The following is a 22198-nucleotide window of genomic DNA, read 5'->3' on the forward strand; positions in this document are numbered from 1 at the left end:
CAAAAGGGGTAACTAAATCATATATACATGCTGCAAATGCCCCTGCTCGAATTGAAATTCCAAAGAAACAAATGGAAGATACTCATGATGTCATTAAACGCCTGAAGCGTGAAAGGCCAGTCGGTTCCAAGGATAAAAATCCTCGAAAAAGAAAATTCATAGAGAAACACGATGATCACAAAATAAAGAATGATGTTTCTGAAGAAACACGTGATGATCACAAAATAGAGAATGGTGTTCCTGAAGAAACACATGATGATGAAAATGTTCTATCAGAACCACAAACTGACGAGAATCATGAAATCTCTATCAATTATATTAATACTGGAAAAATATGGAACCGAAAAGATATAGATGAAATTGATGATATATTTTCTTATAATGTTGCAATCGACATCATAAATGATAACGAAGATCATGAACCAAAATCTTTTGGTGAATGTAAAAATCGGCAGGATTGGATAAAATGGAAAGATGCCATCCAGGTTGAATTAGATTCGCTAAATAAACGTAATGTTTTTGGACCTATAGTCCTTACACCTGAAGGTGTAAAACCTGTTGTATACAAATGGGTTTTTATTCGAAAGCGAAATGAGAAAAATGAAATAGTAAGATATAAAGCTCGACTTGTTGCACAAGGTTTTTCTCAAAGGCCTAGAATTGATTATGAAGAAACGTATTCTCCTATGATGGATGCAATTACGTTTCGGTATTTGATTAGCTTGGCGGTATCTGAAAATTTAGAAATGCGTCTTATGGATGTTGTTACAGCTTACTTATATGGATCACTTGATAGTAATATATATATGAAAATCCCTGAAGGATTTAAGATGCCTGAAGCACAAAGTTCAAAACCCAAGGAATGTTATTCTGTGAAATTACAAAGATCATTATATGGGTTAAAGCAATCAGGTCGAATGTGGTATAATCGACTAAGTGATCACTTGATGAAAAAGGGATATGTAAATAATTCAATATGCCCTTGTGTTTTCATTAAGAAAACAACATCCGGATGCGTAATTATTGCTGTATATGTTGATGATTTAAACATCATTGGAACGAATAAAGAAATTCAAGAAATTGTGTCATACTTGAAGGAAGAATTTGAAATGAAGGATCTTGGAAAAACCAAGTATTGTCTGGGTTTACAAATTGAACAAAAAGAATGTGGAATGTTTGTTCACCAGACAAATTATACAGAAAAGATCCTTAAACGTTTTAATATGGATAAAGCAAATCCTTTAAGTACTCCAATGGTTGTTAGATCATTGAACATAGAAAAGGATCCATTCCGTCCATGTGAAGATGATGAAGATATTCTTGGTCCAGAAGTACCATATCTAAGTGCCATCGGTGCCCTTATGTACCTTACAAATTGTATAAGGCTGATATATCTTTTGCCTTGAATATGTCGGCAAGATTTAGCACATATCCAACAAAGAGACACTGGAACGGAATTAAACATATATTCTGTTATCTACGAGGAACGACAGACTTGGGACTTTTGTATTCAAAAGATGCTAATCCAAGTATAATTGGTTATGCTGAATACTTATCTGATCCACACAAGGCACGTTCCCAAACTGGATATGTATTTAATCGTGGAGGCACTGCAATATCTTGGCGTTCTCAGAAACAAACGCTCGTAACAACTTCATCAAATCATGCCGAGATTATTGCACTACATGAAGCAAGTTGTGAATGTGTGTGGTTAAAATCAATGACCCAACATATCCAAATTTCATGCGGATTATCATCTGATGAGAAGCCTGTGATACTATATGAAGATAATGATGCATGTGTTGCTCAAATGAAAGAAGGATACATAAAAAGCGACAGAACTAAACATATTCCTCCTAAGTTCTTCGCATTCACCAAGGAGCTTGAGAAGAATAAATGTATTGATGTTCGTCACATTCAATCAAGTGAAAACTCATCAGATCTCTTCACAAAGGCACTTCCTACGTCAATATTCAGAAAGCACATATATAATATTGGGATGCGCAATCTACGAAATTTGTGAAGAATTGTTCATGTCAACATCAGGGGGAGTTTACGTGACTGCACTCTTTTTCCCTTACTATGGTTTTTATCCCAATGGGTTTTTCCAAGTAAGGTTTTTAACGAGGCAGTACAAAAACACGTAATGAAGACAATCATTATGATCATCATCACAAGGGGGAGTATTGGAAAATAATATTTAAAATGTGTGTATTGAATATTTGAATGTTGAAAATAAGAGTTGTAAATATTGAAAATTAGTATGTGATGATGTATTTTATTTTTGGATTATTTGTAAAGATTTCCTATAAATAGATCTCTCATTTGTGAAGAAAATCACAATTGAGTAGAGAGAAAAATATTATAAAGTGTGTAGTTTGGTAAATCTTGAGAGTAGAGAGAAAAACATTTCGAGTTGACAATAAACATACATGTGACCATCTGCTGGAGGCATCAATCAATACCATAAAGTATCTGAATGGTCCACATTGTAGATGGATTGTTCCACAAATATCACCCTGAATACGTTCAAGAAACATTGGTGATTCAGTTTGGATTTTGGCTGGTGATGGTCTTATAATAAGTTTTCCAAGAGAACATGCTTTACATTGAAACTTATTATTCTGAAAGATCTTCTGGTCTTTCAGCGGATGACCATGTGTATTTTCTATAATTCTTCGCATCATTGTTGAACCAGGATGTCCCAATCGATCATGCCAATTGGTTAATATTGAAGAATTATCAACTACCATGTTTGATTCAATCGGACTTATATGTGTATAATGCAATCCAGTAGGGAGCATTGGTAGTTTTTCAATCACATATTTCTTTCCTGATTTATATGTGATAAGACACATATATTTCTTATTCCCTTCATTCATTGTTTGAGTATCATACCCATGGGAATATATATCATTAAAACTCAACAAATTTCTTTTCGATTGTGGTGAATATAAAGCATCATTGATCAAAAATTTTGTACCATTAGGTAACAAAAATTGTGCTTTACCACATCCTTTGATCAAGTCTACAGGACCTGATATTGTATTCACCGTTGTTTTTGTTGGTTTTAGTTCCAAGAAATATCTTTTATCTCGGAGTGCGTTGTACCACTATCGGGTATGCAAACTTCAGCTTTGCTCATAGCATTTTCCATTTTTTGAACTTCAAAAAAAATATGCAATGAAATAAAATTACTGGCAATATATATTTAAATATAACACATATCATAATTATACAATAAAACATTATATGGATACATGAAAAATAAATTATTGTACATTTATATTCTACCACTATATTGTTCATTTTCAGAGAAATCATTGAGAAAATCTGCAGCATCAATATTGTTCATTTCTATCCCACCAACATATTGATCATTTCCAGAGAAATCATTCATAAAATCACCAGCATCAAAATGAGTTGAATTATTCAAACGGTCACTGCGTTCAGTGAAGTTGGTCTCCTTTTCTTTCCCCTTTAATGATTCTTTATAAAGTTTACAAAGGTGTTCAGGGGCTCGACAAATTTTGGACCAATGTCCTGGAGTACCACATCTGTAACAAGAACTTTCATATCTTTTTGAGTGCTTCTCATTAACACTTGTATTCTCATGATGCCTTTTCTGTGGATGGTTTGGGACGTTCTTTTGAGATGAGTTATGAAAATAACTATCTCGATTATTTTCAAAACCACGGCCTTGACCACGACCACGGCCAACTCCACGTCCACGTCCACGACCTCGACCTCGACCAAAACCTTGTCTTTGAATTTGATTTTGGTTTCCAGGTTTAAATTCATTTTTACTTACAGCATTTACTTCTGGAAATGCTGTTGATCCAGTGGGTCGGGACTGATGATTTCTCATTAATAGCTCGTTGTTTTTTTCCGCCACAAGAAGATAGACGATGAGTTCAGAATATCTCGCGAATCCACGTACTCTATATTGTTGCTGTAGAGTAATATTTGATGCATGAAACGTGGAAAATGTTTTTTCAAGCATCTCAGATTCTGTGACCTCATATCCATAAAATTTTAATTGCGAGATTATTCTATACATCGCCGACTTGTAATCACTGACTTTTTTAAAGTCTAGGAATCTCAATGTATTCCATTCAACCCGGGCGGTCGGAAGTATAACTTCTCTTATATGTTCGAATCTTTCTTTTAATCCCTTTCACAAAGCCATGAGATTTTTTTTAGTCAGATATTCACATTTCAATCCATCGTCGAGATGTCGACGCAAAAATATCATGGCTCTTGCCTTTTCTTGTGACGTGCATATGCCATTTTCTTTAATGGTCTCGTTTAGACCCAATGACTCAAGATGCATTTCTACATCTAGAGTCCATGGCATATAATTCTTTCCCGTGATGTCGAGCGCAACAAATTCGAGCTTTGTTAAATTTGACATGGTGGTACTATATAGGCTTTTATACTTGTCGTATCCCTTACCGGGAGTGTGGGATGTCGTCTTAACATCCTCCCAGGATTTATAACAAGTTTATGAAAAATTTATTTTTATTATTTCTAATAATAACATTATATTGTATATTAAATAAATACACAATAAATAAATAATAGTAAAATAAATATGATTATTTTTGTTACCTTTTTCTTCTGTTTGGAGCTTGGAAAAGTATGTAGGACTTTTAGAAGAGCTTCGTGCTGATAACGTGTTGTGAAAAAGTAAAAATTTATGGTAAAAAGTAAAAATCTCAAACTCTCAAAATTTACCAAACTACACACTTTATAATATTTTTCTCTCTACTCAATTGTGATTTTCTTCACAAATGAGAGATCTATTTATAGGAAATCTTTACAAATAATCCAAAAATAAAATACATCATTACCTACATCATCACACACTAATTTTCAATATTTACAACTCTTATTTTCAACATTCAAATATTCAACATTCAAATATTCAATACACACATTTTAAATATATTTTTCAACAAGTAAGTCAAATATATGATTTTATCTTGAAACAACTGCTAAACTTCCTCTTACTATTTAAAATTAATTGGCATGGCATTTTTTCTCATATAAATAAAATATGAAAATATATATTTTTTAAAAATTAATAGAAATACTTTAAAATTTTCGATAACGTAAACTAGATCAAGTATTTCATTAAATAATCTAAGGTTATCATTTTATCAATACAAATACAAACATAACAAGTCTTCATTTGAGACGTTTTTACAAATTTTTATCTGTGAAATATGTCAACTCTACTGATATTCACAATAAAAAGTAATGCTCTTATCATAAAAAGTAATATTTTTTCATGGATGACCCAAATAAAAGATATGTCTCACAAAATACGATTAGTGAGACCGTCTCATATAAGTTTTTACCCTAAAAAAATTATTAACTCGTTCATAAATTTCTCACACACAATTGTGCTTCAAAATAAAATCTAATATCCTGTATTAAATTCAGATAATATTGACATAATAAATATAAGGTATTAGTATAATTTGTTTCTTTATAATTACGAAGACTGGTATTAAAATAAAAATATAAATCATAAAGCACAATCCACGAAGTCTCTCTCTATCCTACGTGGCCAATAATAATTTGATACTTAACCAATCACTTGGATCAACTAACAAAGTCCTCCATCTCTTCAAATTAAAGCCGTCCGATCACATATCTAATCAACGGCCTACCGTCCTCTTCCTAACCTCCAAATTCAAATACCCACCTAAAATTTTCACTCCTCCCGCTCGTTCACCTTCTTTATAAACACGGATCCATTCCATCCCTCAAATTACTCAACGACTTTGCACGAAATCACTTCGATCTTTCCAGTTTCACCCTTTGAAATGGCTCGTACCAAGCAGACTGCTCGCAAGTCAACAGGAGGTAAGGCTCCGAGGAAGCAGCTTGCCACCAAGGCCGCCAGGAAGTCTGCCCCTGCCACAGGCGGAGTCAAGAAGCCCCACCGTTTCCGCCCTGGAACGGTGGCTTTGCGTGAGATCCGTAAGTACCAGAAATCCACCGAGCTTCTGATTCGCAAGCTTCCCTTCCAGAGACTTGTTCGAGAAATTGCGCAGGATTTCAAAACTGATCTGAGGTTCCAGAGCTCCGCCGTGGCCGCGCTTCAAGAGGCTGCGGAAGCGTATCTGGTGGGTCTGTTTGAGGATACTAACCTCTGCGCTATTCATGCTAAGAGGGTTACTATAATGCCCAAGGATATCCAGCTTGCTAGAAGAATCAGGGGTGAACGAGCTTAGAGAATGAGTCTTTCTATTATGGTGTCCTGTTTTGTTTCCGGCTTACGATGTTTGTTCGTAGTGGGTGTGATATCAGGATTAGCTTTTAGCCTTAAAACCTCTGGTTTTTGGTGTAATGAATTTTCAGTGTAATGAAATTTGAAAGGTATTTGGTTATAAATGATCTGGGTATTGTTTCTTTTTGCGAATCTTTATTATCTCGCTTCCGATTTGTTAATCCAAACCTTCAGGTTAAATTGATGAATATTATTTCTTCGTCTGTTGCGATAAATTTTGAAATCGTGGTTGCTGATTAGTACTTTAAAAGAAAGACTTGTTAGAGAATAATATATGACGTGAAGTTAAGAAAATTTTACGCCTTATGTTGATCTGAAACAATTAATTCTTTTAAAATCTTCCTGATTTACAGTAGCAAATGTTAGGCCTAACAAAGGCAGTTGGAGTAACACTGAATGAAATGGGCAATTGACGATTTGACTCTAACAGCGCACCTGGTAAATAACAGAATACATAATCATTCAAGAATTGCTATATCAAATCCTTTATCCGAGCTAGTAAGCTATCTCACTGGAAAAGGTGGTGATTTTGCATATGCTCTTGTTAGATTCAAGTTTTGATTTTGTATCTGATCATGGATAATTGTTGGTGATTCAGAATATGCAGATTCTAATTCAAACCTGAGGTTGGATTGGATTCCCAAGTAGAAAGAAGTCTCAAATTTGAGCCAATGAGACTACCAGTTTTTTTGGATTTGATCAATTTCTGATCACAAGGCCTATAGTTTCAGTCTTTGGCTTATAATGTGAAGGAGACTAAGCTCCAGCCAGTGTTGAATATCCAACTGAGAGCTGGGATTATTGTATTCTCAGGACCATTGCGCTTCACATGAATTTATCTGAGGACCATTGCAAAAATACTGCATTTCAACTCCTCAGTTATTAGAGTCATTCAATTCTTCCAAGTTCCAAATCCATGAAATATTTCAATTCAAACATAACCAAAAGGATGTCTAAATACTAAATAGTTTACCGTCGTTTCGGTGCGCCTATTCGATCAAAATTCTTGTTTTACTAACTGTTTAATGTTCATGGTGCAAATCTGTATTTCAAGTACTTGATATAATGATATTGTATTTTAATGACCACGTTATTTTCCCTTTCGTATATCTCCAATAATCGATTAACCTTTTGAATTAGTTGACGCTTTAATATTTATTGTTGTTTAGGTTAACAGGAATCTTGACACTTGAAAAAGCATGAAACATATATTTCATCAAAAAATTGTCGTTCTTGATACATTTCGTATCAAGATGATTCTTATTATGTTTTTCTTCTATGGTTTTGAAGGAAATTTTACCTCAGTGACAATGGTTTAGGGAGAAATACCAAGAAATGACATGGCCCGATTCTATACATGTGTTGGACATGAATCAACTGTAACATAGAGTTAGATAAGAAGCACCAAACATGCATCCAATCTAAATCAACACTCTATAAAATCCAAACACTCCCCACATCCAATTTCCACACCAAGAAACCACAACACTTTTTAGCAACATCCCATTCCAAAAACCAACAAAAATGAACCTTTCTATCTCCAAAACTCTCCCCTTTTTTATGCTTGTAATGCTGATAACATGCCAAATTCAAGAGAGCAAGGCGCATCCATGTGGTGGCACGTTTTTTTCGGCTCTCATTCAGCTCATTCCTTGCAGGGGAGCAGTGAATCCATTCAGCCCCATTCCACCAAATGAGGCTTGCTGTGCTTCAGTCAAGGCACTCGGTCAGCCTTGCTTGTGCATACTTGTAAATGGTCCCCCGATATCGGGAGTCGACCGTGAACTCGCCAAGCAGCTGCCTGAGAAGTGCATTGCAAACTTTGAGCCATGTATATATATATAATATAATTTACTTTATACCCCAACCTCTATCTTTTTATAAACGATAATGTGAGTAATCTGTGCCGATTTGAATGTTTTGTTGTGCAGGTGAAATTGCAAAATGAGAAGGTTAAAGCGTAGGGAGAAGAAGTGCATGAATAAGTGTGTGGCCTTATGAAGTTCTTTGGCCATTCGTTAGTATATTAGTTTCCAATGGAATCGTAGTAGTCTGATATTTAATGCTTATGTTTTCCAGTTTTTTAGTGTTTTTTTGTCGTTCCAGTTTAATATATTGTAATTGCAACGATTATAAATTGAACTTGATATTTTTATGTATTCTTCGATTCAATTAACGCTCGATATAACAATACAATTCACAAGTAAAATAAAAGAAATATTTCGAGAATATTTTTTTGGTGTAAAATTTACACCAAAATCGATTTTGTGATAGGAGATGATACGAAGAATTATAATTTTTATGCGAAATTATGATTGATCTGGTATTCAAGTGCAACCTCAAATTTGTCTAGGATTTTGAGATATTGAAGATAAATATTTTAGTATTATTTGGAGTCAAAATTTATATGTATTCAAGACTTTAAAAAGTATATTGATATGAGTTTATTTTCTTAAAAAAATGTTGCAATATATAATTAACTTTTTTTTAATGAACAATAAATAATTTTATTTATTTAAAAAAATTAACCGATCACTCGTGCACATTTCTCATAACTGCATAAATATTTTACATGATCTTTTAAATAAGTTTGATCCAATCATAAAAAAATTATTTCTATTTATGTGAAATAACTTTCTAGAAAGAATAAATTATTCTAATATTGATTCTTTTCAGTCAAAATTTTTTAAAAATTATTTTAATAAACGATACATTGAAATAATTATATTTTAACTACTAATATATATTTGAAAATATTTTTTTAAAAAAATTATTTTTTGAATGATTATATATTTTTTTTAAAAATAGAATAATTGTTTTTCTGCCCCATGATGGAAAAGGAAGAAATGGAATATATCGTTTACTGCAGTGGGATAAGAGACAAGAAGAGCGGCTGCTTCCTTGCGCTTGAAAATGGAAGCCGCGGGCTTCAGAGCCTTAAGCGCCATAAGTTCCTCCTCCACTTTCCGACCTCATCCTTTGCTCCACTCCCTATTTTCATCGGCCCGGAAATTCCCCTCATCCATTTCCTCTTCACGCTTCTCTCAGCTTAGCTTTTCGTGTATGCTCGACTGTATATATTTTGCCTCCGTTTTCAATTCGTATATAAATTTGCGTAGTTGAAATTGGTAGTAGTGTAGGTGGTCGATTTGTTGACCTTCTATGTTGTCTTAGTTGGTTATTTCTGGCGGAAAATGCAGCGAAGAGGTTTCAAGTGAAGGCGTTGCGTGATGGGGTTGGTAGGGTCGCGGTTGAATCTGTGGAAAACAAATTTCTTCAAGTCGTACTTGTGTCGCCACAGGTATAACGGATTTATTTGGGTGCTTAACTGCTTATGATGGTGATGACTTTTTTTTTTTTTTTGGAAAATAATAAGAATAACTTAATGGTGATGTCCAGTCTGCGAAGCTGTTCCGGCATGGCGAAGTTTGCTAAAAAAACATCTAAAAACTTCATGTTTAATGTCATGCATTTCACCGCAAATCTTATGGAAGCCGCCATCACCTCTGCTACTGAAAATTTGATCCCCGTTGTATGTTCATGCTATTAAATAGCTGTTTTGTCCCTACAGTGCGTGTGAAAGTAACAATGGGGAGCTAGTTAAGGGTACTTTAAATATTTTAGAGGGGAAATTGATCTTTCTTTTTGGCTCAAGGTATTATGCAATGCAAGTATGCAACCTTACCTTGTTGTGTCACCCTCGCAGAGTCATCATGTAGATTCTTTCTAGTGATTGATTAACCTTCCGTGTGCATTTGATGAATTAACGGCGATTGATGAGAATATAAGGTTGTATAACTCTGAGTTCATTGGGGGGTTCAGAGAATTAGTCCAAGAATCCAAGTATAAAGTTAATGAAAAAGAGTTTTACAATTAATGTTGTTAATGAGTTTCCTGCTGTTGCATGTTTCCCAAGATGCTGATCAATTTAAGAACTTGAAAAGTTAGCTATTTTTTACTATGATGTTTCTTGGGAGATGATGAATGACTTGAATATAACGGAAACAAGTTGACCAAGCATTATCACTTGTTGCTCATATTAGCGATAAAAGGGAAGGAGAAGGATGAAATGATGCAGTTTTCATTACTACAATTAAAAAACCTATAGCATGTTCACACTTCAAAAGAAAAGGTGACTACTTCCCCTGAAGGTGAAATTAATTTAACAATGTATGAAGAGACGTGGTCAATGATGTGTGGGTACTTAAAAATGGCTCTTACTTTTACTGTGATTGATATTCTCTTTGGATAGGATATGGTATCTTGTTGTTCTTAATTCATTTTAGTAATCACTGTAGTTGAATCCATGTGTTGATTTTTTTTCTCTCATATAGTAAAAACTATATTTAGATCCAGTTATGACATTGTATTGTTCACTATGCAATTATTTTTGGTAGCTATAAATCACTGAAGTTCACGTCTTTCCTCCTTGTTCGACCTTTGTTATTTCATTTTGTTTCAGATGGAAAAATTCAGCAAGGAACTAACCTATGAGAAACTAGAACAGTACATAACACTGTTGCAGTGGAATCTGTAGTTGATCTACCTGCTTTCTTAAATTCCAACCTGTTATCCCCAGGCTGGCTCTTAGATTTCTCTTATCCTTGACAGATTCCTGGAAATACTGGATGTATTGCCAGAACTTGTGCTGCATCAGCTGTCAAGTTGCACTTAGTTGAGGTAAATGATGGCAACTTTTTTTTTTTATAATTTTTGAGTTGAGTCTGTGGAAATTAATTGACTAACAAATTAGATTTATTTCTTTTGACTCTTTACTTAGACTTGCTACCAAGCTTATTTCAGCCATTTTTCCTGCTTCAGCCACTGGGGTTTCAGGTTGATGATGCAAAGTTGAAGCGTGCTGGACTTGATTACTGGCCGTATCCTTTGTTACACTAAACCGACTGCTTGAAATTTTATTAGTGATCAAATTACGTATGATTTATCTTAAAATGCCACCACCAAGAACCATATCTCCAAATTCGAGTTTGTATTCTTGAGAATAAATATTTTCGTTGTCAGCTAGTAGCATTGAATTTTCATAAAATACTTGCTTATTTTCAAAAAAATTATAGCTTGTAAATGACAAATATATTTCAATCAATTAACCATCCACGTCAGATTTGTTGTAGTTAAAGTGCACTCTTCATGGTCAGAGTTTTTTGAATACTTCAAGCAAGAGGTTTCTTATTTTCATTCTCAACATGATTCGAGTTAAAGCGTAATTTCTCTTATATTTGGACAACTTTGTTCTTGATTATGCAGGATGGAGAAAAGAGGTTGCTAGCATTCACCAAGAGAGGGACATATATTCACTCAGTAAGTCTAATATGAGTTGCCTAGCTTCTGGAATTGTTCTGCTTGTGAAAAGATTTAATCAGGAGTTACTACTTACTAGGTCTTGTGTGGTGTTTGGTAAAAAAAAGTATATTTCTACTTCAGCGGTTGCCAACTTCGTGCAAAGAAGTATATTTCTTACATTCCCACACCCTAGATCATTTTGAGAAACGACTAGTTTCTTTTGTATTTCTACTTTCTCCCCTCCAGCCCAAACATTACCGACCTGCTCGAACTCTTTCCTCATATTTTTCCCCTCTCCCCACTTTTCATAATTAATCCACCCTCGTACTTCTCTCCACCTAACTTTTTTGACATTACCTTATTGTCCTCTAGGTATATATGCAATTATTACAAATTTAACAACCACCTTGACAATTATCATTTGTCCAATCTATGAGTTTTGCTGGTAACTTGGAGTTCATAAACATGTTCCTGATACCCGCTTAGAAAACATTTTTACGTAATCACAACATTGTAAAATTAAGGTCGTTCGCTATGCTAAAATTATAGCATGTTGGTAATAGTGTTAGTTAAATATTTCAGAACCGTATAGCAATCTAAGCAACGCGTTTGATTGCTAGACCACATAGCCTCAAGGAAAGCATTACATTCAAGTGTAATGCTAATAACGTTTATTTCTATTTATCCTGTAAAATATTAAGATGTTTAAAAATTAAGGAGTTTATTTTTATTATTAAGTTTCGCCATCACATGAAACAATATTGATCAGAAAAGGGACTCTGAATTTGTGATCAGGTATTTATTCAAGAAAATCTTTTTTTTTTTTGAGCTGATAATTGGCTGTCTTTAACCATTTTCTTGAATACAAATCCTCCTGTGTGCAGGACTTTTCCTACAGAAAGGGTGATTGGCTTGTATTCGGCTCGGAAACAAGTGGTTTGCCTCCAGAAGCACTGCACGATTGTAAAAGCGAATCACTCGGTGGAGGCACCATTCGGATTCCAATGGTTGAAACGTATGTTAGATGTCTGAATTTGTCGGTGAGTGTCGGCATTGCATTATATGAAGCGTCTAGGCAGCTAAACTACGAGCATATGCAGAATTCGTCCGAACCATCATGCATTGATAGCATAGAGACACCATTTCTAACCGAAGATATTTTTGCTTAAGTTGCAGAGCATCAAATATTTTGACTGCTAGCTCAATATTTATTATGCATCAAGGGACTATTTGTTAAATAACATCAACTTCAACTATTCAAATTGCCGCTGGCTCCTCTCTGTAACATTTGATACATTTTTCACACAAAATCAAATGATCAGCATTGAAGGGTGATCTTACTTCAAAACAGCGTCTGTATAATTACCTAAGTTGCAAATATCGCCAATATCAAATTTGATTCAAATAATGTTGGCATTTTTGGAATGGATGAACTTAACTTTGATTACTACACCGACATGATCTGGTAACTTGGGAATCTTAATAATTAGCTTACGTTTGGGGCCAGACATTCACGTTATACATACAGTAGTTATGTCTCTATCCTGACAATGCAAGCCCACGTTCATCGGCTCTTCTTGGGACCCATTCTAAATCTCTGTATGCGGTGTCTGTGCCATATAATTATCTATTTCCTACACTGGAACAGCTCGAGATTAAAAAATTGTGGAGCCAATGAGAAACAGCCTTTTGAGTTTATTGAGTGGGTCTCTCACGTGCTGATGCACTATTTGTCATCAGGTTTGTCGATAGATTTCGAGTTTGAGACTTAACTACAGCAGATCTTATTCACAATTTCTTTTTTCTTTTCAGAAAAAAAGACTCGTGTGTTTGAGCGAGAAAATAAGTATTTCGAAAAAAGTTTACTTTTTACAATTAACAAAAACAATCTATTCTCTTATTAAATTATAGAAAAAGTAGAAGAAAAACAATATTTATGTGCTAACTTTGGAAACAGATCGAAATAGACTCGATCATCCACGAAGCTAAAACCTCGAAAAGAAAAGGGAGTAATTATCATCCATCCATATTCATAATCCTGTCGATGTAATTTGGTTTCTTACTCTAGTGGTGTCACATGTACAAATGCTTTATGAATATCCAGTCGATGAAGTCACGATGCATCTTTGCATGTGCACTCATAATCACATGCCGCACTTGACAAATACCTAAAAGGCAATTAAACCATATTTTTATTATGATTTAAACAAAGAACAATTCTCGGTTGGCATGAATTGAATCTACCAAAATCCCACACATTGAAACTTTATTTATCTAAAAGACCATTCTTTTAGGTTTCGAACTCTCGTCTCAACCTCGTGTCTTGATATTGATGATAAGAATTTACGCCGTGAAAAAAAATCAGAAAATACAGTTTTTTTTTTTTTTTTTAAGAAAATACAGTTATTATCAAATGAATGCCGATGATATAACAATCTGTGGTTGAATACTGGTAGGCTAACATGTTGAAGAAACTACTATGTAGGTAACAAATTGAACTACTCTTTAAATTTTTTGTTTTTAACTTTAGTAGCAATTAAGTGAACCAACGAGTTGGTTTATTCATAAGCATAGTAACAATATGAAATTAAATTAATATTTTTTCAGTTTTTAAATAAAGAGAGAAAGAATTCAATCCATTATAACTAATAGAATTACTGCGAATTCAATAAAAGCAATAGAGAAAATATGGTAAAATGCATTAGCTAGTCACATGCTTTGTTACAACCTATTTATTTCAAACCAACCACCTTCATTCATTGTGGCAAGGATTTTTATTTTTAAAAAACTTGTTTTTATTTATACAAAAACTCACTGACACTGTTTGATGATATAATTTTGTCGTACAAATATCTGACCAGATTTAACAGATGAAAATGTATTATTTTTATTCGTGAATATACATCGTGTTGTGTAATGAATATAAATCTATGAGACTGTATCAGAAAAAAAACTACTAGTTTATTTAGTGAATCATAATAACAATAACAACACATTTAAATTCAACTGATTGATATCATGTTTTATTAGAACATTAATGTTTAAATGTGCGATTGTTGAGCTAAAAAAAATATGCGATTGTTTTGGTAATTTCAGCTTGTTTTGCTAGGTTGTCCCCCTGGCCACTTATATAACGTTTGCAAATCCTTCTTATCTTGCCGATGTTTTCACAAGTTCACCGAAATCACACGTACAATCTACATAGATACAAGTCCAGAGAAATGAAGCTGCCCAGAGAGTTCTTGGTCAGCACATTGGCGATCCTGTTGGCCATTAGTGCCGCCGTGAACGCCTGCTCGCCTTCGGATCGGGCAGCATTGCTTGAATTCAAGTCGCAACTCGACGAGCCTTACATTGGTGTCTTCAAAACATGGTCCGGCGCCGACTGCTGCACCAACTGGTACGGCGTCAGCTGCGACCAGGAAACCGAACGGGTGGCCGACATTGTCCTTCGTGGAGAGTCCGAGGACCAGGTTATCCAGAAAAGCGGTCGCTCTGGATACATGACGGGTTCGATCTCCCCCTCCCTCTGCCAGCTCGATAGCCTCACCACCTTAGTCATTGCAGACTGGAAGGCCATCTCCGGCGAGATTCCAGCCTGCCTCACTTCTCTTCCGCACCTCCGGATTCTCGACCTTATCGGGAACAAAATCTCCGGCCATATTCCGACGGACATTGGGCGGCTGAACCGACTTAAAGTGTTGAATTTAGCTGACAACCAAATCTCCGGTTCCATCCCAGCTTCCATTGTGAACCTCAACGAGCTGATGCATCTTGATCTCAGCAACAATCAAATGTCCGGCGTGATCCCACAAGATATTGGACAATTGTCCATGATGAGCCGGGCTTTACTCAGCCGGAACCAGCTCACCGGTTCAGTCCCAAGTTCATTTGCCAATATTCACCGGCTGGCAGATTTGGATTTGTCATCCAATCGGCTAACCGGTTCAATCCCAGCTCAGCTGGGTTCAATGAGGGTTCTATCAACCTTAAATTTAGACAACAATCAACTCTCCGGGCAAATACCAACAAGCCTGCTTAGCAGTTCAGGTCTAAACATTTTGTATTTGAGCCGGAATTCGTTAGAAGGGAACTTGCCCGATGTCTTCAGCACAAAAACTTACTTAACGGCCCTGGATTTATCATTCAACAACCTGAGAGGTTCAATTCCAAGATCACTATCTTCGGCTAGGTACATAGGTCATTTGGATTTGAGCCACAACCACCTCTGCGGCCCGATTCCGACTGGGTTGCCGTTCGATCATCTTGAGGCCTCGTCCTTCGCCAACAACGATTGCTTATGCGGTTCTCCCTTGCGTACTTGTTAAATTTCCGATTCGTAAATTTAAAACATATTTGATTTTAAATGTGTGGTTGTAAACATACATATAGTATGAGTCGTGTTTTTATCTGAAAATGTGATCTTGATTATTCTCAAGTAAAGGAATTGTACAAGCTTTCACATAAAAATGTGTCATTGCTTTCGACGAGAGATCATATATACAAATCACACAGTTTCATACCCTATTTTTGGCATCGGTATGATCACCTCTTATCATTACACGATGCGAGCTTGTTTTCTTGAAAAAAAAGGGCTAAATCTCAGTATGCACGTCTGGTAAAATGAAATCATCCATTAGATCCTTACTTTATGATTACAAATATTTGATGCCACAATTTAATACTTCAAAAAATAAATAAATAAATAAAACTACTTTATTTTTCTTAAAATCTCGATACAACTGCAATAGTAATTTTATTTCTCACTTAAATCCAGCAATTGTAGTGTTTTTTCCCTTCCATACGCATGCAGATTCATTAAACAATCAAATGTTGGAAGGGGAAAATAAGCATCAAATAATGGCAGAATTTATTTAGGAGGAGACAGGTTCAGAAACAGATGCATGTCCATCCCACGTGACTTGCTTTATGATGAACATGTCTTGGGTCCCACCACACCAAATTCCCACCGACACCCTAACATTACATTTACTTTCGAATGCTTGAACTCGACTTGGTGAGACAATCTCATCATGCTCAAGCTAGTGAGAGTTTGCATGTGAACCAATTGTGTGTTAAAACTCATGATCAGAGTCGACTAAATTTTTACAAGATTTTCAACCCGCTTGCTTGGCTTCTTGTATTTAAAGTGGGCCAAATTTTACTTCAGATTGAAATCAAATGTTAATATGTGATACGTTGATCGGATAAAATTAATGTGAATTGTATATATAAACTTAAATAATTCTCAATTTGAGCTAGTTATTGAAGTTAACTTAGATTCAAATATTGTTTTTAACATAGTATCAAAACTCAACATCATCATTATATGTTAGATTGCTTATAATTGGATCATCCGTTAACGCTCTATTTATTCATTTCAGGAGTGAGTTAATTTAACCTTTATTAGTTTTGAAAAAAACATGTATGATTCCATTACAATTGCAAAATATCAAAAGGTGGTACGCGTTCGAAAACTCAAAATCCAAGTGAGGTCAAGATCTCTGCTAAATGATTAGTTTTCGTTAATCTAGAAGACCTTTTTATTTATTTTTTAACCTTTTCTAGGGAAAGTTTCAAATTCCAGACCAGCACGAATAGGCATTTCCAAGAAAGACTTTGTAGTGTTCTAGTTTTACTATCAATCACACGCATTCTCCTTCGTGTTGATTTTTGAAGTACCAAGTCCAAGATAAAATTTCCCAGGTCTCATAAATCAAACATCACTCCAACATCACAGTGCTGGTAAGATCTTTCACTAATACATTCTCAACAATCTATCTCAATTTTCAGTCGCTCCATTTTCAGGAACATGAGCAAAAACCACAGCAAAAAGTTATATGAAAAATCATAGCTATTATCACACCTAGACGATTTCCAAATAAATCAGAACCTTTTCCGTAAACGAACATTTCAAGTAATAAAAAAAGTATTGTCATAACGTCTGACATTAAAAAGCGGGCGTATCTTGACACGACAATCTTTTAAAGAACATCAAAATTTCAGCAAATGCTAGAATGGAAAAGTTCATTCCTCTGCAATGACAATGGTGCCCAAACCCTTTAACCCCCCATGAGGAATTTCAGCAACAGTCACCAAAGAGTAAAGCTCCTCTTTAGCATCTTCATCATCATTTCTCTTCCGTGCAATGCGGACACGGATTCTCCTAGGCACACCGCGTATTCCACGACTCCAAATGTGTTTGTTCAACTTCACATCAACTCTGACATCAGTGGTTCCCATGGCCTTCTGGGCAAACTTTCTTATTTCTTTGATAGCAGTAGGAGCCTTCTTCTTAAAGGTGCTGCATTCAGGAATGAATACCCAGGTTATTAATTCGTACTAAGGCAACACAGAGTACAATCAAATACTCATATTCACAGCGAAGGTAAAAAGAAAGACCAGCAATGTTAAATGTTTCTCGACCCACACTAAATGACATGAAATGGGGCATAATAAGATAAAGCACAAAAAAAAAAAAATTAGCACGTTCACCAGACAACAACATGATAAATAATAAGAATATATCAATTATAAAATACCAGTAACTATATATATATATATATATATTACTGGAATACAGCTGGAGAGTAGAAGTTTTTGTCTTAGCCATCAAGTCCTAAACAACCTTAGGATATGAACCTAGTAATTGCTTGGTAAATAGATGTGCATCCTTAAATCACATCTCAATCGCATTTTTTATAACAATAAATTCATGATACATACAAACCTCATAATGCTGATAATATAGTTCTGAATGTAAACGGAAATTCTCACAATAAGCATTCAGTCTCTAAAATTTATAAACACTAAAATAGTAAAATATTACCTAAAAAAGATTATCGCACAACACACATCATGCAAAAAGTTTATGCGATCACTACGATGCATAAAAACTTCAACAAATTGTTTCATGCAGTGTCAGACACCCTTTAGGCACGGACACAACTCAGTCACCTGTCTAGCTCCCCTGCAGCAACTGCACAACATCACCAGGACTAGAGCAGGGCGAGTCAAATAGACAAAGTATTCACTGCTTTGAATTTCTAATATCATTAATTATCACAAATGCTGTTTACAAATCATCAAATGCTACCGTTTCCGTTCCTGAATTTTAATAAATTTTAATACTGACAGATCTAAAAATCTAATCTTTATCATCAAAACATGAACAGAAAGAGAGTAATCGTACCATCCATGGAGGCGTTTGTGCAGATTAATTGTGTACTCTCTTTCAACCACCTCCTCTTTTCTGGCCTTACTGCCCTTCTCCACCATTGTTGCTGCCGATTCTGCTAACAAATGCACCGCCTTCTACTTCCCTGGAGCAGTAGACAAACCCTAGATCATTACGACCGAGGCTTATATAGCTCTGGCCTTTTACTTTAGCATTCTGGGCCTATAATTCCAAGGCCCAGTCTTTCTAGATTTTGAGGCCCATTTTACATGCATATTTGGAGCAAATCTTATCGAGGGTTCACATCGATTTTGATTTTGATTTTTTTATACAAATTAAGAACACTTATTTTATGTGTATATACAATTTATATTTTTTTTAAAAAACAAATATTTTAATTATAAAATGATTTTATTAATTAATAATTTAAAATTTATGAATGAAACCACATTTGAGAGCAAAATTCAAATATTTACGGAAAATAATGGAAAAAATATGGAATAATTTAAGAATGAACTATATGATATTTTCTACGTATAAATAACTAAATTTAAATAATTTATAAATTTTATTGTCATATAATTTTAATAATTTAAAGTATATAAAAATTATGAATTGATAATAGTATACAAAATTAGAAATTTTCAAGTTTGAGGTAAATTAGTAAATCTATAATTTTACAAAGGGCATTGATATATCCGTAAATTTATTTAAACAAAAAGGGAAGGACGAATGTGCAAAGAAATAGAATACTTGGGGGTATCAATAAAATACGACAAATTTAATAGATGAAGCTACGGAAGGGGAAAAACCGCAAGTTTTGTAGATTAGGGCGCGATTCTGTCCGTTCCGCTGTTTCACTTCGATATCGGAAATCGTAAGCTTACGTTTACCTCCGGTTAAGCTGCACTACGCATTCGGAACATTTTACTTAATTTGATCCTGTTTGTTGAATTTTCCGATGGTTGCAGGCTTATTCTTTTGACGACAGAGGCTGTTGCTCATTTCGCTGCTCTCAGTTAGTCGATTTGCTGAGCATGGTACACTCTTCGTCTTAATCCTCGTTTTAATCTCGTCGGTCTGTTTTGATATATAGTATCTGCACGTACATGCGATCGCAGGTTTAGTTCCCTGATTTGAAGTGGTTATAGAAAGATTTTATATATGGCTGTATTTCTTTGTTTCAGTCTGGCAGAAAAGAAACAGTTTTGGATTTAGCGAAATTTGTGGACAAAGGTGTTCAAGTCAAACTGACTGGTGGAAGACAAGGTTAGTTGCTTTTCTCCTTTTTTGCTCATTAGAGATTCAGAAAGTTTTTAGTTCTTGAGTTTTACTACGGTTAGTGGCTTAATGCTTTAATTCTGTAGCTACAGCGCCCGCCTTTAAACATTATTCTGGAGTTTAAACTACCTACGTATGTTTCTTTCCTTTTTTGGTGTGATTTTGCTATGACACCGCTCATAATCTTTTAGAGAAATGATTGACATTTTTATGTCCGTATCTTTTAAAAAAATCTAGGGAAAAAATGCGGAGTCAAACACATCACACTAAGTTGGTGATTAGATGTTTATTTTCAGAAACCCTATATATACTGTGATATTCGTTTTAGCTAGAGGTATATAAAACAGATCAATAAATTAAATTGTTCAACTATATACAGTTATCGACCATCTTTCTACTTCCTTTTCGACTCCTTTCTAGTATTATTATTGTTCAACACGTCTGTCATCAGTCCAAAATTCCAAGTACTCCACATTAACAGGCATACCCTTGGGGTTTTCACAGGCAGTTCACTCTTCAATTTCGCTAGCATTTTCTTGCCATTAGTTCAATAAATTTTCTTTGCTTTTTGCAAGCTATTCTTTTTTCTCGGAAAACATTCTGTTTTTGTTTGAAAGAAATTCACATTCATGCGCTTGGCCTTATGGAATCTGGGACCAATGTTTCTGAAAACCAACAGCTCTATGAACCGTGATTCAATGTGTATGTGATTATTATTATTTTTAATCTTCGTGAATGAACTATAATTTTTCCTTAAAGAAGTTGTATGTATGACTTTTGGTTTCAGTAACAGGAACTCTTAAAGGGTATGACCAATTGCTGAATCTTGTCCTGGACGAAGCAGTAGAATTTCTGAGAGGTAATCTTCTGTGCTTTGTTGCACGTGTTAGCATGGGGATTATGGTCTCTGTATTTTCAATCATGTGGGCCTCTACATTAGCTTTCCACTAGATGAACGGTTGAAAGTCTTGCGTAAGGGAAGAAAATTGTCTGGATACGTGTGTTGTTTAGTGCCACCTATGGTCATATGCATGCATATACAAACAGCCACACCTTATTCTATTTTGGTGAACCGAAAGGATGATGCTATTTTTATGATATTGCTTTGTCATAAATCGATAAAACACCTTTTTAGTTCCTATCTCCATAGCTGTCAGTGCCATTTGCTTTGTCAAAATATTAAGTGTTGTAGATTGCTTTTATATTTTCTTAAGTCGGTAATGATTGCTACTTATCGTGTCGTGAAGAAATGCATCACCCTGTCCGCTAAATATTGATCCTGGACTGCAGATCCTGATGATCCATTGAAGACCACTGATCAAACCAGGCGCCTTGGTTTAATAGTATGTTCTAGCATCATATACACATTAATTTACTCTACATATGAACTGAGGTTCATAATCCGTGCATGGTCTTATTCACTTCTTTTGTTCAACCATTACAAGTAGTGATATTTTATAGGATGAAAAATCGTGAAATGTGTATCTATTGAAAGACAAGTGACTAGCTTCAGAAGTACCTAATATTAAATTAGATTTTGGATATGTTAGTTGCAGTTTCAAAACCTTCCAAAGTGTCCTCTTCATACCTTGTTCCGTAAGATTAACTAACTGCACATATCAGTGGTGGACAGCATGTTGTTTTGGAAGAGCTCTAGTTTTTGTTTGTGACAAGGATAAAAATTAGGCTCTATGCTCATATTACTCTTGCAACGAATGATTGGTGAACTGCAGGTTTGTCGAGGAACTGCTGTGATGCTTGTTTCACCCACAGATGGGACAGATGAAATTGCCAATCCTTTTGTTCAGCCAGATGGTGCATAGACATTCTTTTACTCTGAACTTAGATCCTCATTTTCTGGGAAATTAGAAAGTCTTGTATGCATTGCTTCTAGCCATCGTTTTCCTTCAAAAGTCGCAGGAATATGTAGACAATGTTTGTCTTTTCGAAGAACCGCTATTATAGAGAAGCCAAAGATGATGTAATTTGCATGATTTTTCTCCCGTTGTATTAATTTGTAGACCGATTTTCAATTAGGGGACGAATGAAGTTTGATGATACATTTTCCAGTTATCCGAGTTCCATCGAGTTTTTCATTCGGTTATGGTTTCGGGTGAAATATCAATGGATGGGATCTA

At 34.9% G+C, this 22198-nt stretch overlaps 5 protein-coding genes across 8 annotated transcripts; 4 read left to right on the forward strand and 1 right to left on the reverse strand.

Annotated features, from left to right (window-relative positions):
• The first annotated feature begins 5769 nt into the window (after positions 1-5769).
• On the forward strand, positions 5770-6428 carry LOC142505315 (histone H3.2). Its single transcript, XM_075618253.1, has one exon. It carries the CDS (start codon positions 5835-5837, stop codon positions 6243-6245), a length of 411 nt encoding a protein of 136 aa, XP_075474368.1. The 5' UTR covers positions 5770-5834; the 3' UTR covers positions 6246-6428.
• Positions 6429-9139: 2711 nt separating this feature from the next.
• Positions 9140-12965, forward strand: LOC142505603 (uncharacterized). Of its 4 annotated transcripts, none has more exons than XM_075618661.1 (7): positions 9140-9374; positions 9502-9602; positions 10913-10981; positions 11123-11181; positions 11423-11483; positions 11567-11620; positions 12487-12963. In XM_075618661.1, exons 1-7 carry the CDS (start codon positions 9215-9217, stop codon positions 12769-12771), a joined length of 789 nt encoding a protein of 262 aa, XP_075474776.1. In that variant the 5' UTR covers positions 9140-9214; the 3' UTR covers positions 12772-12963. The 4 variants fall into 4 exon arrangements, with proteins under 4 accessions (XP_075474776.1, XP_075474777.1, XP_075474778.1 ...); XM_075618662.1 differs by having other exon boundaries at positions 9140-9362; positions 12487-12961; XM_075618663.1 differs by lacking the exon at positions 10913-10981 and having other exon boundaries at positions 12487-12965.
• Positions 12966-14723: 1758 nt separating this feature from the next.
• LOC142505770 (uncharacterized) lies at positions 14724-16129 on the forward strand. Its single transcript, XM_075618880.1, has one exon. It carries the CDS (start codon positions 14764-14766, stop codon positions 15928-15930), a length of 1167 nt encoding a protein of 388 aa, XP_075474995.1. The 5' UTR covers positions 14724-14763; the 3' UTR covers positions 15931-16129.
• A 1330-nt stretch (positions 16130-17459) lies between these two features.
• Positions 17460-18962, reverse strand: LOC142506070 (large ribosomal subunit protein eL31). Its single transcript, XM_075619216.1, has 2 exons — positions 18795-18962; positions 17460-17906 (listed from the first exon to the last, which is right to left on the reverse strand). The coding sequence occupies exons 1-2, from the start codon at positions 18878-18880 to the stop codon at positions 17630-17632; spliced, it is 363 nt and encodes a 120-aa protein (XP_075475331.1). The 5' UTR covers positions 18881-18962; the 3' UTR covers positions 17460-17629.
• A 585-nt stretch (positions 18963-19547) lies between these two features.
• LOC142505924 (sm-like protein LSM7) lies at positions 19548-22133 on the forward strand. Its single transcript, XM_075619068.1, has 6 exons — positions 19548-19656; positions 19751-19819; positions 19967-20048; positions 20848-20919; positions 21351-21403; positions 21794-22133. Exons 2-6 carry the CDS (start codon positions 19817-19819, stop codon positions 21881-21883), a joined length of 300 nt encoding a protein of 99 aa, XP_075475183.1. The 5' UTR covers positions 19548-19656; positions 19751-19816; the 3' UTR covers positions 21884-22133.
• The last annotated feature ends 65 nt before the right edge of the window (positions 22134-22198 follow it).

Source organism: Primulina tabacum, chromosome 10 (genome assembly GCF_025594145.1).
Source record: "Primulina tabacum isolate GXHZ01 chromosome 10, ASM2559414v2, whole genome shotgun sequence".
In the NCBI taxonomy this organism is placed as follows: Eukaryota; Viridiplantae; Streptophyta; class Magnoliopsida; order Lamiales; family Gesneriaceae; genus Primulina; species Primulina tabacum.